This window comes from Ipomoea triloba, chromosome 4 (assembly GCF_003576645.1).
Source record: "Ipomoea triloba cultivar NCNSP0323 chromosome 4, ASM357664v1".
NCBI lineage: Eukaryota > Viridiplantae > Streptophyta > Magnoliopsida > Solanales > Convolvulaceae > Ipomoea > Ipomoea triloba.
Genome location: NC_044919.1, coordinates 8462510 through 8480054, shown reverse-complemented (window position 1 = coordinate 8480054; position 17545 = coordinate 8462510). Strand labels below are relative to the sequence as shown.

The window sequence follows — 17545 nt, the reverse complement described above, 5'->3', positions numbered from 1 at the left end:
AATGGAAAAAAAAAAAAAAATATAAAAAAAAAAAAAAAAAAAAAAAAAAAAATCCACTTAGGTGTACTAACCTTCCTCCATGGACCTGATTTTGTTGCTGTTGGAACTTGATTATCAGTCTGAATCAACCAGAGACAACCAAATGTTCATACGTCAAGCAATTAAAAAAGTAACACAATAATGTGAAGGATAGCCAAAAGGATGAATTATTGACCTCTTCAAACTTCTCAAAATTTTGAGTATCCAACTCATCATTAACTTCTGGAATAAATGCAGCCTTCATTTGATATAATTTATCCCATTCAATACCCTTGAACCATGGGTGAGCCTGAAAAGAATAGTCAATAGGTTATTCCTCAACCTCGATCTTATGAAATGTACAAAGGATTTCATTTGATTTAATTTATATGTACCTTTATTTCATGAGCGCCTTTTGTTCCAAGTCTTTGTTCAACATTACATAAAAGTTTACAAATGAGATCCTTTGCTTCAGGTGATAGTTTTGCCTCCTCTGGAAATTTTAAATGTGTACGCCAGTTTACTATCTGCAGCAAAAAAAGAAGACATAAGTACTCATAATGGAAACTTTGAAAAGTCCTAGGATAGAAGATTTACTGCCAAATTGAGTTTTCCAGCAAATACAGATTGATAGAATAGATGATGCGACAATGCTAAATTGTTGATGGCATTCCAATAATTCAGAAGAGGGAAAAGGCAAAATGGCATGACTCTGAACAACTGGAAAGAAATGCAATCATGAAATGCAGAAAACAGTTATCCAGCCTCATCAATATCTAGAACTAGAGGGCAGATTAAATAAAGACTACCAACATTCACATGGCAATATAGATTACCTTTCTACAAGTAGACATCGGTTCATCAGAATAGAAAGGCGGATATCCCACCAACATTTCATACATAATCGCACCAAGTGACCACCTGAAAAAATATAATATTCCAAATAATCTAATTTAGAAGCACAGGAAACATTTTCTGTATGAAATGTAAAGGTCATAGATACTAGATACAGACCAATCACATTCCATTCCATATCCTTTCCTCAATAAAACCTCTGGTGCAATATAATCAGGTGTACCTACAGTTGAATAAGCCTGCAGGACCAAATATGTTAGAAGTTCACATTCCCTTCCCATAGAAAACAGCAAATGATATAATGAAGAATAGTTCAACTAAGATAAAGTCATAATCTTAATACTTGGTAACCTAGCATAGATGTACAGTATATGATAAGGGGTGAATGTGCATGCACTCCAACTAGAAAAGATCAATCATGATAACCCCAGACGTCTCTCATTTAGATCACTAATTATGGGGTATATGGTCCAGCAATTATGGGACTGTTCCTTTAGGTCCTTTTATTTGTTGGGAATAAGAATGGAAATCATATTGAGGAAGCTTACAAGCATTCTCCTGTTCTTCTGCCAATTCTGCAGTTGCTCCTGTTGAGTGCGTTTGGGAGCTGTGGGGCGCCCGTCACTTTGTAGAGCACCACTAAGATTATTTCCTACTGTAAAATCCTTTTCATGAAGATTGCTGCAGTCTAATGGTTTACATAATCCAAAGTCAGACAATTTCATGTGCCCATCTCTATCAAGAAGCAAGTTGTCAGGTTTTATATCTCTGCAAATTTTGAAAAGAAAAAACATAAGGGTATTTCCTCCTAAACTATTGAATGAAGGCCTATATAGTAATAAGGCAATGAAATCCCAACAGACAACATAGAATTTTGCATTGACCTATGAATATAGTTGTGTTTATGGATGGATTCAATTGCAAGGACTGTTTCTCCCACGTAAAACCTTGCTTCATCTTCAGTTAAGGTATCCTTTCGCATCAATAATGTCATCATGTCTCCACCAGGAAGATATTCCATTATTAGGTAGAGGTATTCCTCATCTTGGAAAGAACAGTATAGCTTCACAATGCAATTGCTATCAACTTCTGCGAGTAGATTCCTTTCTGCTTTGACATGCTCAACCTAACACATATAAAGGCGATAACCAAATTAAGCATGTAATAAATATGCACCTCAATTTAGCGATCTGCAAATAATATGCACCTGGCCTCGACGAAGCATTTCTGATTTCTTAAGCTTTTTCATGGCATACACATGGCCTGTTGCTTTCTCCTTGCATACTCTAACCTGAAGAACATCAGTCATTAATTAAGTTTCACCTTACACAGGTCAAATATAGAAACAATTACAATGTTAGCAATATCTCAAGAATCAACTTCATAACTCACAACTAAACAATGAATATCCCACAGTTTATGCTTAAATTTCCAGGATGATTGGCACTGAATGGTTGAATGACTAAGGACAACAAAAATTTTTTTGAGTACTATTGATTCTATTACAGTGTAGTATATGTTCAATATACTTTCTCTATCAATTATAGACCAAAGAGTCAATACCCCACTACCGGGGTTCGATCCTGTGACCTTCCCTCAAGGAGAGCCACAGAGGTGCCAATTAAGCACAAGGTGCTTGGCCTGAAATATTCACAGCAAACTTCACCTGAAATTCTAAAACCAACAACCGTGCATCTTTAACTGACAAATCCACACAATAGAGGCAGACATTAAATGGATATTTTTATCAGTCATATTATCGTATGTCAGCCTAATATTAGAAATTCAGAAAGAGATGACAGAAATCAGCCACATATTCAACCTTTACACCATAAAGGCAAGCTGACTGAAATTTATAAGTGAAAGGAAATACATACTTAACAGTTTTAAAAAGCTTTTGCTCATATATAATCTACAAAAACAAATAGTTTGCACTTTTCACATTCATAACCTAATGATTGATCAAAACATGAAATATTTCAGTCTATGGTATGTTTAAACTTGATAAGTTAGCACTGAAAGAAAAAAGACCAAAGAAAGTAAAAAAGCATGTTAACCATTTCATTGATTTAGTTACTATGTAATTGGACACTTTAAGAGAGACAGAACATACCTCACCAAATGCACCCTTTCCTATCATTGTCAATGGCTCGAAATCATCAGTACCCATTTTATGTCTTTGGCGGCGCATGATTTCAGTCTCTTTTTTCTCAAGGTACTTCAGTATGTTGTTTTGCTCTTCCTCAGAGACCTCAGCATCGGCAAGTTTCTTTTCCAGCATGTTCCGCCTGCATCCAAATACAAACAACTATCCATGACCTTTTTCTTAAATTTCTTTAAAGAATTTTACCAAAATTCTATTCATACTAGTAAAGTCCATTGCTGTCTCAAGGATTCCTTGCTGCTTGAGGCAAGCATCCATGTTTTCCTTGTATTCAGTGAGTTACCATTTCTAGATGTTTAAGTTTAATGATTGAGGGCTTTTATTTTCTAACAAAAACTGAACAATGTGAAGATGCATATTCAAATGTCAAGAAATATGGGATTCACTAAAAAGGAGTCATCAAGCTAAGAATGCTAGGATTGCTAGCCATGCCAGTTAAGTCACTAGGTCAAATATGTATGGAGTCATCAAGTGAAGAATGATTGTCATGCCCATTGAATCATTAGGACAAACATGTATTTAGACTATTAGACACTCTAACCCACCAAAGGAATCTGACCTTACAATTAAGGGAAAAAATGCATTTTTAGTCCTTCAGTTGTTCCTTGCTAGCCGTTTTAGTCCCTAACTTTTTACCATTGCAATATACACCCCCTAACTCTTCAAAAAAATTGCAGTTTTAACCCCTAAATCAACAAAACTATTAAACTATATTAAAATATTACTTAGTACATGGGTATTTTAGTTCTTTTCAATGTTTCTTCTTTATAATCTTTTTTAGTCTCGATTTTTCGATTGTAAAACCAAAAACTTGATTTAACAAGTTCGTGTAGGGAAAATAGGGATGATGTACCACAATTGAGGAGGAAAAATTTAGGGAAGCAAGTTGTCAATTATATATTTTGCCGATGAAATACCAAATCTGAAAACGTTATGAAAATAAAGATAATAAAATTTAAAATAAACATGTACTAAGTAATATTTTCATAGAGTTCAATAGTTTTGTGATCCAGGGGTTAAAACTACCAACTTTTTTGAAGAATTAAGGTGTATACTAAAACGGCTAGCAAGGAACAATTGAGGGACTAAAAATGCATTTTTTCCATACTATTAATTAGAACTGCAAATTACTAAGACTCATTCTTTTCCTAATGACTTATTATTGAACTTTCAAAAAAATCATTCGTGAAATCAAACTTTCAAAGACACTGTTATGCTTGTCAAGAAAAAGGATGTCTCATAAGTCATAAGTAAAGCCCTACAACACTAGATACTCTTGAAAACACGAAGTCATAATTTATACTACAGCGACAAGTTGTCAAAATCTTCAGATTCCCCTTAATTATAAATAGCAGAAATTCATTAGTACTCCAAAATTTCAAATGCTACTTCCTGTAATGAACATAATTTCAGTAATTTAATTTCAGGATAGTCATAGTAGTATACTTTTATTTGAACTATATAAAAGTGTAGTTATTGCAAAGAATTGAACCGAAATCATTTAAATTCTAAAAATTCTAAAAGCTGTGTTTTGGAACAGGAAGCATGATTAAGATTATAAATTTACAGAATTGCAAGTTGTTAAGAGTCCCACATTGAAAAAATAAGAGAGAATATATAAGGCCATGGGTTAGACTAGCAAATTGGTTGGATTCAATCTTTTAGTGTGGTTTGGCCCGTGTGCATTATTGGTCAATCAAGTGACCCTAGCCCAATCTTAGTTTATAACACAAGTTAAAAATAAAAAAGAAATGTGAATCATATATCAAGTGAATAAGAGAGTATCAGGGGAAATATATATATATATATATATATATATATATATATATATATATTAATAGAAAAGAGAGAATTGTAACTGAATGGATGACAGTATCATACCGCTCCCTGCGCTCCTGCAGGCTCTTCATTTGCTCCTTGTAATGGTTTTCTATATACTGCTTAGCAACAGCAACCTTCTGCTTTGTGGCATTTGATGGTGCTGCGTCATTTGCAGGCGAATTCAACCCTTCCTTCCCAGTACTAGTAGTTTCTTTCTTGTGAGGCTTAGGTTTTTCTCTAGGACTAAACTTACTAAACCAACGCCGTGTAGCCTCCATCCAGCTCACTAAACCAACTTCTTACTTCAGATTGGAGAACTGTAATTCCAAGTACTACAAATCTATGAACTCGAATATTTGCTTTTCTTCCACACAGAGTATCCCAGACATCAACTAAATTCCGATGACGAAAAAGTTGGATTCTCTGCAATGGGAAAGAACAAACAAAAAATGGTAATTCAACTGCATAAGGTAAATTTCTTACTTTGCTATGTAAACAACACATCTTGGTGGGTAACTAAACGAAAATTGAAAGTGTAAGCTTCCATAATCTTAATTAAACTGACATTGTTTCATGTATAATGGTCTCAAAGCCGAAAAAAGAAGTTTTACACCATCAGTACGTAACATCAAATTAAGTAACCATACACTCCAGTGATTTCTTTCCATTTTTACCCTCTGATACTAGCACAAACACACCCACCACTTTTCCTCTTGAGCATTATAGCAATGACTATGGAAGGTAAAACCCACCTAAAATTCATATCCACCTTCAATACAATTCACATAAGATGCCATATACTTCTAAATCAATTGAAAATATATGGTCATTGAAAAGGATATTTACCACTAACCTATCTGACAGATCCAAAAAAAAAAAAAAAAAGGAAAACCAGAAATAACACATAGCAAAAATATATAAACCCAAAAAAAAAAAAAACCCATCAAAAAAAAAAAAAACCCATCAAAAAAAAAAAAAACCCATCAAAAAAAAAAAAAACCCATCAAAAAAAAAAAAAACCCATCAAAAAAAAAAAAAACCCATCAAAAAAAAAAAAAACCCATCAAAAAAAAAAAAAACCCATCAAAAAAAAAAAAAACCCATCAAAAAAAAAAAAAAGGAAAACCAGAAAAAAGACATAGCAAAATTTTATAAACCCAAAAAAAAAAATAAACCAAAAAAAAAAAATGAAAAAAAAAAAAAAAAAGGAAAACCAGAAATAACACATAGCAAAAATATATAAACCCAAAAAAAAAATAAAAAAAATAAAAAAAATTGATATCATTAAGAGAACATAGAGAGAAATAAAGAGCCCACTTGACCAAATGCAGATAAATTCCCATTCAACAAATAATCATATAATCTTAAACCCTGCACAAAGGACTTGATCATAATTAAATAATCAACCAAAATTTACACCAAACTCTGAACTAAACAAAAATTTTGCGAAGTTAAAACTTAAAGAATCCATCAAAGGGGGAACCATAAACTACAAAAATTCAAGCTTTAAACTCATAATTTCACGCATCAGCCGATCCAAAAACTTCATCAAATGCAAAAAAGAAACAAAAATCCAAACTTTACTATAATATACATTCCAAGTTGAAATCCCCTTTACTTAAAACGCGGAAACTTTACCTGAATTCAGCTGCCTTTTGACTTTAAGCAATCGAGCCTGCCGGTGTACACCGAGCTAACTTAATCTCAGAATAGTCCTGAAATTTGGTAACTTTATTGAGAAAAAAAGAAAGCTAGAGAGAGTAGTAGAAAGGGTGCTTAATCGTAGAAGAAACCCACAACGTAGTAGTAGTGCTGTGATGGCATCAATTCACCATAAGCTCACATACAAAACGCGCTTTACTGAGAGAGAGAGAGAGAATAGGAAACCTTTTTCTTTTTATTTTATTTTTTGGCAATTAATTCATTTAATTGAAAGGTTGAATAATAATAGGTAAATTTTTATATTCTAAAGTAAATTTCATTTGCATAATGTTTTCCTACTTTTCCAATTAATAATGACTATTTTTTTTTATAGAATAATGTTATTTTTCCTCTTGATTTACTTCATTAATGTTCAGTTGTTCACATATGACCTAGCAACAACCAACAAAACTCAACTTATTCACTGGATGTCGTGAATCAGTTTATAATCACTCTTACGCTACAAAATAAAATCTACTTATATTAAATGAATCAACTAAATATTACATGTCAGGATATGAAATTCAAGAGTGGATGTAGCATTGCCCATTAATAATAATAATAAGAGATTTTATACTCTTAATATTTCTTTTGATTTTTTTTAATTTTGTCAAAGTCAAAAATAATAAGTGAAATAATAACGAGATAAATCTAAAACGTCAACCCGCTCTCTAGGTTATACCTCGCGGCATGGTTTAAACTCCTACTTCTGTCATGAACCCAACTCTAAGGTTCGTTCCCTTCTTAATCACAGGATATTTGGTCAGGTCTCAATATATAAATGTGTTATTATTCTATGATATATTCTATTATACAGAGTATTTTTTTCAAGAAAAACTTATCATATTATTTCTTAGTGTGATGATGTATGTAAGTCAATATCATTTTTTTCAAAAACAAATTAAATATTATAAATCACAAATATTGCAGTAAAATTCACGTAGATCAAAACTTATAATTCCTATTCGGAGACAACAAATTGCAATCCCAAGAGCACCTGAAATACTAAAGATATATAATTAAATGGTATGACCAATATCAATGCTTACATTAATTATAATTAGTTAAGCAAGTGAGTTATTATTAGATGGGTGTTTGGTAAATACATGTTAGTTAATTGAGTTAGTGTATTTGACTAGTTGATAATATTAGCTAATTGTGGAAAGACGTCTGGTAAATTAGCTGTTAGCTGATTATATGCAAAATGACTTTCTCAAAAAACTGATCAAAAAAGTTGTTATAAAAGTTAATTAATCAAACACTTAGGCCATGTTTGATTATCAGCTTATCCGCCACTTTTTAACGGTTTGACCATCTTTAGCGGTTTGACAAAGTCAAACCGCTAAAAAAAACCTTTGGTTAATGGCTTTTTCACTTAGCGAATCGCTATTCAATCCGCCAAAATTGAAACGCTACTAGGAGCAGCGTTTAGCATTAGCTTTTCTCCTTTTATTTTATAAATTCCATTTTTGCCCTTATTTCTCTTTTTTCATATTGGTTGCTAACTTCCTGTATGCTTCACTCCATTCATTTAAAATGCAACTTTGCATTCCTATAATTAAATTTAATAACTATTTCCCCCCTTTATTTAATTCTTAAATTTAATATCATACATTGCTTTTCTCCTTATTCTTTGTTTTTTTTAATTGATTATTTTTTAAAATATTTGCTTTAGTTTCTTTGTAATGTTTTTTATTATTATTATTATTATTATTATTATTATTATTATTTTATTTATTATATTATATTATATATGTATACCCTTTTGGTCATTTTACATGTTAACCGCTAATCTAAACAGCTAATTTTACCAAACATCTTTTTACAAATCGCTAATACAATACGCTGTTCAAACCCGCTAATAGAATCCGCTATTTGATAACCGCTAGCACAATCCGCTACCGCTAACTGCTAACCGCTGATAACCAAACAAGCCTTATATTGGTTGTTTAACAAAGCCAAATAGTTAATAGTGGTCAAATAAGTTAACATTGACTGATAAGCTAATTATATTACCAAACAGGGCCTAGATGTTATATACAAGAAATTTTATTTATACATGTTGTATATATTTTTATATATACATGTTATATATATATATATATATATATATATATATATATATATATATATATATATATATATATATATATATATATATATATATATATATATATATAACTATATATATATATATATATATATATATATAACTATATATATATATATATATATATATATATAACTATATATATATATATATATATATATATATAACTATATATATATATATATATATATATATATAACTATATATATATATATATATATATATATATAACTATATATATATATATATATATATATATATAACTATATATATATATATATATATATATATATAACTATATATATATATATATATATATATATATAACTATATATATATATATATATATATATATATAACTATATATATATATATATATATATATATATAACTATATATATATATATATATATATATATATAACTATATATATATATATATATATATATATATAACTATATATATATATATATATATATATATATAACTATATATATATATATATATATATATATATAACTATATATATATATATATATATATATATATAACTATATATATATATATATATATATATATATAACTATATATATATATATATATATATATATATAACTATATATATATATATATATATATATATATAACTATATATATATATATATATATATATATATAACTATATATATATATATATATATATATATATAACTATATATATATATATATATATATATATATAACTATATATATATATATATATATATATATATAACTATATATATATATATATATATATATATATAACTATATATATATATATATATATATATATATATATATATATATATATATATATATATATATATATATATATATATATATATATATATATATAACACTACATCTATATCTATATCTACATCTACATCTACAATCTTAATAAGAGCCAATAATGTTAGGGTTCTAACGGGAAGAAAAAAAATAGTTCATATTATTTTGATTTTAGTAACCTTTTATGGTTTTCCTTCTTTACCCTCTATTATATTATTTTATTCCCTTAAATAACCCCACATTTAGTTAACTTTTAACTTTAGTAACGAATATTCCGTTAACTTTTAACTTACTCATTAATTTCTATAAGAAAAGTTTTAGGTTCGAATATCATCATAATCAGAGTTGGTATAATTGTTAAACATATACTAAGAAATATGTTAGAGTATATTATTAAAAATTAAGTACTCATTCTATTACTCTTATAGTCTTATTAAATTAAATAAATTATGCATTTCTTTAATTTAGATGTTTTACAATGCCTTTATTCAAAAAAAAAAGTCATTATATTTTTTTTTAAAGATATAATTTAATTAGTTATATTGTCTTTATTTTCTACAACAAAAATGATTCATTATCAAAAAATTAAAAAAGATATATAATTTCATTAGTTATATAGTATTTATTTTCTACAATAAAAATTATTCATTATCAAAAAATTTTAAAAAGATATATAATTTCATTACTTATATTGTCTTTATTTTCTACAATGCAAAAATCCATTACCTTCAAATTCATTAATTAATTATATTCACTACATTATTCATTATTTTCGTTTTACACTATCTTGTAATTAAATATTCTGTATCAATAATGTTATAATACAAAATAATGTTATATATTCATTTACTAAGTATTCTATTAATAACATAGAAAAAAATTTTAAAAAATAATTTGAAACCAATCATATTAACTACATAGGGAGGATTTGTTGACAAAGAAGACATTTATATAGCCCAATAAATTGAAGCGAGAAACTACCTTGTAATATTTTTTTGAGTACATCACAATTGTTCACTTTAAAGGTAAATCATATTTCTTTATTAATATGATTTAAAATGTATAAATTTTTATTACCAAAAGTAATATTTATTTATACTATCATTTTTAGACTAAGTATGTTGACTAATGTTTTTATAAAATTGCAACATTTATTTTAGTGACAATTATAATCAATCTCTCATATATTATCTTGCGTTCATATACTTTGAATTAATACCGATTTAAATAAACAAATTCAACATTCAATTACATATGCATGAACATCTCCTATATAATCTTGTATTGATATACTTTGAAGTACTTATTTAAAAATAAATATTGGGCATTATCTTATTCGTGCAACGCGCGTGAAAATATTAGTCATTTAAGAAATTTCAGCTCATTGATCAATCATACTCTAATCGATCAATCTCCATTAGACTAACTAATCGAGTATACTAAGTAGTATTATCCATCAAAGTATACAAATATGACAACATTTCTCTTTTCAATGAAATAATTTCTCATGAAAGTTTTTTAGTTGATAGTATAAATGTATAATATATAATGGGTCCATTTTATTTGTCATCCCAATTTTATTATTTGAAAATCAAATGAATTTTTCTTTAGTAATGTATTCTCTTTAATAATTTTGTATATGTTTCAAATAAAACTTTGTATGTTATTTTAAATATATTCATCAATAGTTATTATATATAAAATAAAAATATTTAAATATTTGATCCAATTTTCTTTATTTAAATTGAATACATAAAGTGAAAAGAAATTGTGACACACACACATATATATACACACACACATACCTCAAAAATAAATTTATTCATTATCGAATACTCCATGTGATAATGACATCTTAGGCATGAAGGTCTCAATAGTTGGCTGCCACTGCACAGTTGACCACAAAAAATCAAGAATGACTTGCCTGCAAATCTAATTTATTTTAATTTACAAAATTTACTCTATTATTATTATTGTTGTTGTTGTTGTTGTTGTTATTATTATTATGTGTAGATGTGTAGATGTGTAGATTGATAACTTTAATTAATTGATTTTAGAATAAACACACTAAAATATTCTAGTTCATGAATTATCAAATAGTTTAGGATCACTGCACAACGTTCTAATTTTGTAATTTATCATTAAATATGTGTGTTATATGAGGCATTTAGTATCAATGTTGAAGCACTACATTCTTTCAATACTCTTTTAGTTCAAGGAACCTATCAATGTTGAATTTGGATTAATTTAATGATCATGTATCCGACATGGGAAAGCTAACTTTACCTTCCGAAAACACAAACTCGAAACTTTGTTTAAAAGAAACTTACAATAAAGAAATGAAGAAAAAAAAAAGAAGACATATGCATTCTCAATCTTGTGCACTCTAGATAGTTTAAGTTGTCCATCGGAAATCGATTCAAATCGAACAGGTTAATAAATTTGAAATTTTATAATTATCGAGTGAATTGTTTGACAAACTCGTCAATAGAAAATCTCCGCATTTGTTGTGTAAGATTTTTCGATTCTATTTTTTTTATTTGAAATTTATAAAAACATTATTATAAATATTCCCCTATCACAATACTGGAGGGGAAAAATAACTTTACAGATTTGCAATGGTTGCTTGATTTGGACCACTTGAAAATGTTGCCCTTTGAGTTTGGTCGTCTAAGAATTTCCATATATGTTGTAGTCTAGTGTTCAATCAGCTGATTGGGCGGTGTTCAATAACACGTTTTCAGATTGAGCCTTATCTCACTTCAATTTTTCTTTGAACATTAGGTGTCACCCATACATACCATTGCATTGCCAGCTAATGTTCATTGCATATTAATCCCATTCAACTATTTTTCATTTCTGATATCACTTGTTAAGATTGAGTGTTTATCACAACGCAAAAAACTACAATTATTAACAAAAATACAACTTTATTTGTTTTATATCCACCACATTTTCGATAAACAGGGGCTAGACTTAACCCTTTAAGAGCTTCTACTGACAGGACTTACCTCTTAAAAACCTCCACCTAATAATCTTCCAAGCCATCTGGTGTTGAACTTAGCCTGTAATCAGCTTCTTCCAAACCATCTGGTGTTGAACCTAGCCCGTTATCAGCTACTGCCCAACATATTTTTATCCCAATTTGAAAAATATAAAGTGCTATATAAGAAATCTCGAGACTGATCTTTATCCAGACAAAAAAGCTCGGGTCCAAAAATATATACTACAATATATTACAAGCACAGTAATTAACAAGAGTTGTTATTTTGGGTACCAAAACATACTGCAATAATAAGAGGAAGCCTATATTAATAGCACAATAATTGACTGTATGTGACAGCAATATCACAAAGATAAGTTAATGAAGAATGACCTGTAAATGCATCTTGTCTGTAAAGCTATATAAGTTATCAACTAAACCAAAATATGGGAGCAAAATAGAACATTTGGGGGTTAAAGAAAACCAGATTGGGGAATAAATAATGTGTAGTGCTGCAAAACGAAATCGATATCTCCTGGGCCTTGGGGGCACTTCTTGATTCCCAGAGGTAGGATTAAAATGGCTTGGGGAAACGTCATTTTCTAATCTGTAGCTATGATGCTCTCACTTGTCAGCCATAGTTTCTTTTGGACGATGAGCACGACTTCGTCTCCCTCCTGATCAGGATCTGAAGATGAATCAGCTGTTCTGACGGCTTCCCAGTGCAATGCATGCACATACTTCTTCACAAAATCGATAACGTGCTGTTTATCCCGGATGATAATGAAACCAGTGGGCCTTAGAATGCGATCCATCTCGAGCAGCAGATCCTCGCCGCTACAACCTTTCTTCTCAATGTCAGAAAACACAGTCCAAGCATGGAGCAAATCGTATGTTCGGGGATATGTTGAAAAGGCTTCACACCTGCATACGTAGAGGGAACACACGACGAACATCAATTGCCAGCCAAGTATAAATTTGCACTCAATACCAAAAGGTAAAACTTGGGGCACAAATTTGTTAGTGTTAGAAATATAACAAGATGGTTATAAACAATAGTTTATCCGCATACCAGTTATGAATTGTGCCAATTAGGCCTCGATCATATACAATCTTGAGTGTGTTGGGTCCATCTTCGGGGACTGCATTCATTACCCATACATCCTTCTCCTTCAAAGCAGCTGCAAATGAACCCAAGTTTGCCTTCATGTCCATAATATTCCTCACAGTGTCTGATGAAATTTTGGGACTCAAAATCCTCCAGTAACTATCAACCCTCTGCCGCCAGAGTTCCTGTGCATGAAGTATACATTTATGTTTCTCGGATTTATTTCTTGTAATTACAAATGTCTATGAGCAGTCAACATACTGATAAGTAGAGATTACCGTATCCTTTTCGAACATTTCATTAGAATACCCAAAATCAGCAAGCCGAGGAGGAGGTGTAATCAATCTAGCTGGCCAAGGTGCCAATCCACTTCCCTTGGTTTTGTGGTCATCTAATTCAAAAAAAAAAAAAAGGAAAAAAAAGGCAAATAAATGGAAATACAAATAAGAAAGACATTAATCTTATTCAAAAGTTTCAAGGGAAGACATTTTGCACAAATACTCACCAAGAAGCCAAAAAAAAAAAACAAAAAATAAAAAATAAAAATGGAAGGAGAAGACTGAAGAGACACAACTAAAGTTGAAAATGGAAATGCAAATAAGAAATAAAGAAATACTGGTAGGTGAAATGAAATGGTCAAGTAAAAAGGGGATCAATGCTGCGTCAGGATTCTCTTAATCTCAAGACGAATAAATAACAGGTTAGCAAATGAATATCTCTTTCCATCAAGTGAAAACCATAGCTGAGCTAATAGACTGTTAACACCTCCCTTTGGATGAAAAATGAATATCATTCTCCAGGTAAAGCTTTTAATGCAGACAAGACAAATATGAGTGCACAAGACACTTACGGTCAGAATAAGGTGATATGCATGCCTCCATTGGAACACCCCACACTGCATCTGGATCATCATCAGATCGGCAGAGAGGTGGCTGAGTACCTGGTTCTCTTGACATGTAACACTCATTATCTAAAGGTTTAACCCAAATGACTGTTTGGTTCCTTTTAGCAGCTATCCTCCAGCACATGCGTTCTACAAGTGCACTCATTTGTTTCCATATTCTAAGATCTTCTTCATCCTGAGCATATGCTTCAGGGGATGAGTAGGCAAAATAACCTCCGGGTCTAAGAACCCTATCTAACTCAAGAAGAAGGATCCCATCCCTTTGCAACCAATCAATCCTACAACGAGAACAATGAGCAAATTCAAATGAACGGCTTGGATAAGGAAGTCTCTTTGTTCCAAGAACACCGAGATATGCAGGAATTCCTCTTTCTAAGGCAAACTGGATCTGATTCTGATGCACATCATTTGGTGCCAAGGACATTGCTATTATATTGGATGAAAGAAGATAGCCTCCAAAACTAGCAACACCGCAACCAACATCAAAAACTGTTCGTATATTCCCCTCATTGTTTAAGATATTCTTTGAAAAGTTCAACATCTGCAAATTATGCCACCAGAATGACACATTCAGTGTTTGGACATTCTTAATTTTCTTTTCATTGTTAATACTTAGCCAAAATATAGGTTTGAATCCCTTACATTTGCAATTGAAGCAATATATTTGTCAGCTCCATAGTGGAAATGAGTGCCTCCTCCTGGAAATATAATCTTTTCACCCTTGACAACCATCCAGTTCTGATCTGATTTCTCATGAGCAAGGTGCGTATGAGGTATGTTTGCTTTCCAGACCTCATCTCTACTTTTCGGCCACTTAATAGGTATCTATTATTGCACCAAAACATTTTAAAATAAATAAATAAAAGATGACTCATTTACACTAGAATAAGAGAATTCTGAAATTAGAAACCCCTTGCTACTATGTTAGCATACTCTCTCACCTTGTATCCTGCAGGGGGAGGAATCAGGCAATTGAACCGCCTTTCGGGCATAGGACAATGTCTTTCATAGTGCTCCATCAAAGATAGGTCCAGCTTCAATCTCATTTGGTATATGAGATTTCTGTCTAGACAGGGAATTAGTTCTGAATGTCGATCATCGCAAACCTTAAAAAAAAAAAACAAAAATGCATGAAACTTAAAACAAGTTGATCACTATATACAATACAAATAGTGATTTGTCGTTTTGCTTTACAAGCTACATGATGTGGATGGAGGAGAGTACTTTCCACAAAACTGTTATTGTTATATAACTTACAGGAAAGCTTTTCAGGACAACGCCGTCATTGCCATCTTCCAGCCCAAAATTTTCATCTTGCTTAACGTCACCATCATCATCTCCACCCAAGTAAGAAGACCCTAGTTTCCTCAAAGATCGGCTGCCATACTCTAGGGCAGACTCACCACTGCTCTTAGAGCCAAAATACACATAAAGAAAAACGAGAAAGATTGCAATAACGCCAACAGAAGTTAAAAGGCGCTTCTTCTGCACTCCGTCAGATCTCCCTCTCATCTTTTATGTAGCTTTAGTATCCTCAACAGAATATAAAAAGCTTCACCTTTTTACTTCAGTTCTTATAAATACTGAAATGCTCTCATAACTAGATGAGTTCACTCCAAGATCCACGACTTATTGATTGATAATTGTTAGATTCTTTTGACTATCGGTCTTTGCAGTTGATGAAAAACCTGTTCAGTCAAATGTTTAACCATCAGAACAACTTGAGGGTTATCAATAGTAAACACTGATCATTAATTAAGGACATGCTTAAAAATATCTGCTCAACTAAAATAGAGGAACTTAATTAGTATGCAGATAGAATAGTGCTTTCTCTGCACAACCACTACATACATAACAACATCACTGTGTAAGGAAAGATAAAAATTAATCAAAGCATCCAATAAACCAGAAGAAAAAAAAAAGAAAAAAAAAAAAGAAAAAAAAGAAAAAAAAGGCATCCATACAGTTGAATTCCAAGGCATCCATACAGTTGAATTCCATTAACTTTAAAACAAAATACTGCTTAATATTTAACACATTCACATCTTATACATTATAATCATATTACTGATATCAAAGCCTCTCAGCAAAGAAATTTAGACAGCACCCTAAAGAACCTACTCCGTCTGATGTAATGGAGGATATTTGGTAAGACTACCACCATGGGCCACAATTTGGATGGTAAACAATCCAAACACTCTTTAATCATTTTAACTTAACACTTAACCAACATACTATTCTAAATGTGCAGCTAAGCATTTTTTGCAGTCAATATCACAGATCATTCTTGGCTCCATACTCCATCGAGATATCAGCAGAAATCCAAAGAAACACTCAGAATAAACAGTAAAAGTATATATCAATCCGCTCCCCCCTCCCACCCCACCATCCTGCATGAGAAAAAGCCACTTCAAGAGAGATGACATCAACATAGAATGTATATCTAAAATGCGGTGTATGTTGTTCCTAAGACATCCGGATGTATAATAACCAAAATCTAGAAGCAAAAAACAAAGCTACAAGCTTTACGATTCTTTTTTGGTTTTCAGGCCAAGAGTTCTTTTCAAAACTTTAAACACAACATTTACTTCACCCCACGTCTAGTTATACTCCTATGCGTCAGCAAAATAAAATCTTTTTATACATTTAAATGGAAACTAAATAAACTACAATGTTGTTCATGCATCGTTAATCAAACAATGCAGATCTGCAATCAAGCATTAATTAAGCTAACAATACGAGCTTAAAAATCCAACCATCTCAATAATCAATAATCAGGACTCGGGAGTAATGAGACGGATAACAAAGAAATCAGATCCGAGTAAAGAACACTCACTGGATTGGAATAATTGTCGGTGCAGGTCTGAATTTGGAAGAATATCTAAAGAGAGAAATTGATCAAATTCGAAGGAATTGAGAATTCAAAATCAGTGTTTCAGAATTGAGAAGAAATGGAATTGATATAGAGAGAAAGCGAGAGAGGAGTACTCCTGTAAGCATAGAACTATAGAAGGGTTAGATGACTTAGATCTCAGTTTCTGAGTATC

At 30.6% G+C, this 17545-nt stretch overlaps 2 protein-coding genes across 3 annotated transcripts in view; both read right to left on the bottom strand.

The window, feature by feature from the left end:
* LOC116016565 (serine/threonine-protein kinase tricorner-like) overlaps window positions 1-6709 on the bottom strand; it is an 8957-nt gene extending 2248 nt beyond the window's left edge. The window contains exons 1-12 of one of the 2 annotated variants that reach the window (XM_031256893.1): window positions 6656-6689; window positions 6497-6573; window positions 4919-5281; window positions 2987-3161; window positions 2081-2164; window positions 1758-1999; window positions 1422-1641; window positions 1033-1112; window positions 855-939; window positions 414-545; window positions 215-328; window positions 72-119 (exon numbers count right to left, since the gene is read on the bottom strand). In XM_031256893.1, coding sequence (XP_031112753.1) covers window positions 72-119; window positions 215-328; window positions 414-545; window positions 855-939; window positions 1033-1112; window positions 1422-1641; window positions 1758-1999; window positions 2081-2164; window positions 2987-3161; window positions 4919-5136 — 1398 coding nt within the window. In that variant the 5' untranslated portion in view covers window positions 5137-5281; window positions 6497-6573; window positions 6656-6689. Of the gene's footprint in view, window positions 1-71; window positions 120-214; window positions 329-413; window positions 546-854; window positions 940-1032; window positions 1113-1421; window positions 1642-1757; window positions 2000-2080; window positions 2165-2986; window positions 3162-4918; window positions 5282-6496 lie in introns of both variants that reach the window. The other variant, XM_031256892.1, reaches the window with a different exon arrangement.
* Window positions 6710-12710: 6001 nt separating this feature from the next.
* Window positions 12711-17545, bottom strand: LOC116017005 (probable methyltransferase PMT3). The gene is made up of 8 exons (XM_031257501.1): window positions 17335-17545; window positions 15756-16186; window positions 15440-15604; window positions 15141-15323; window positions 14445-15039; window positions 13873-13985; window positions 13559-13779; window positions 12711-13410 (listed from the first exon to the last, which is right to left on the bottom strand). The coding sequence occupies exons 2-8, from the start codon at window positions 16008-16010 to the stop codon at window positions 13089-13091; spliced, it is 1854 nt and encodes a 617-aa protein (XP_031113361.1). The 5' UTR covers window positions 16011-16186; window positions 17335-17545; the 3' UTR covers window positions 12711-13088.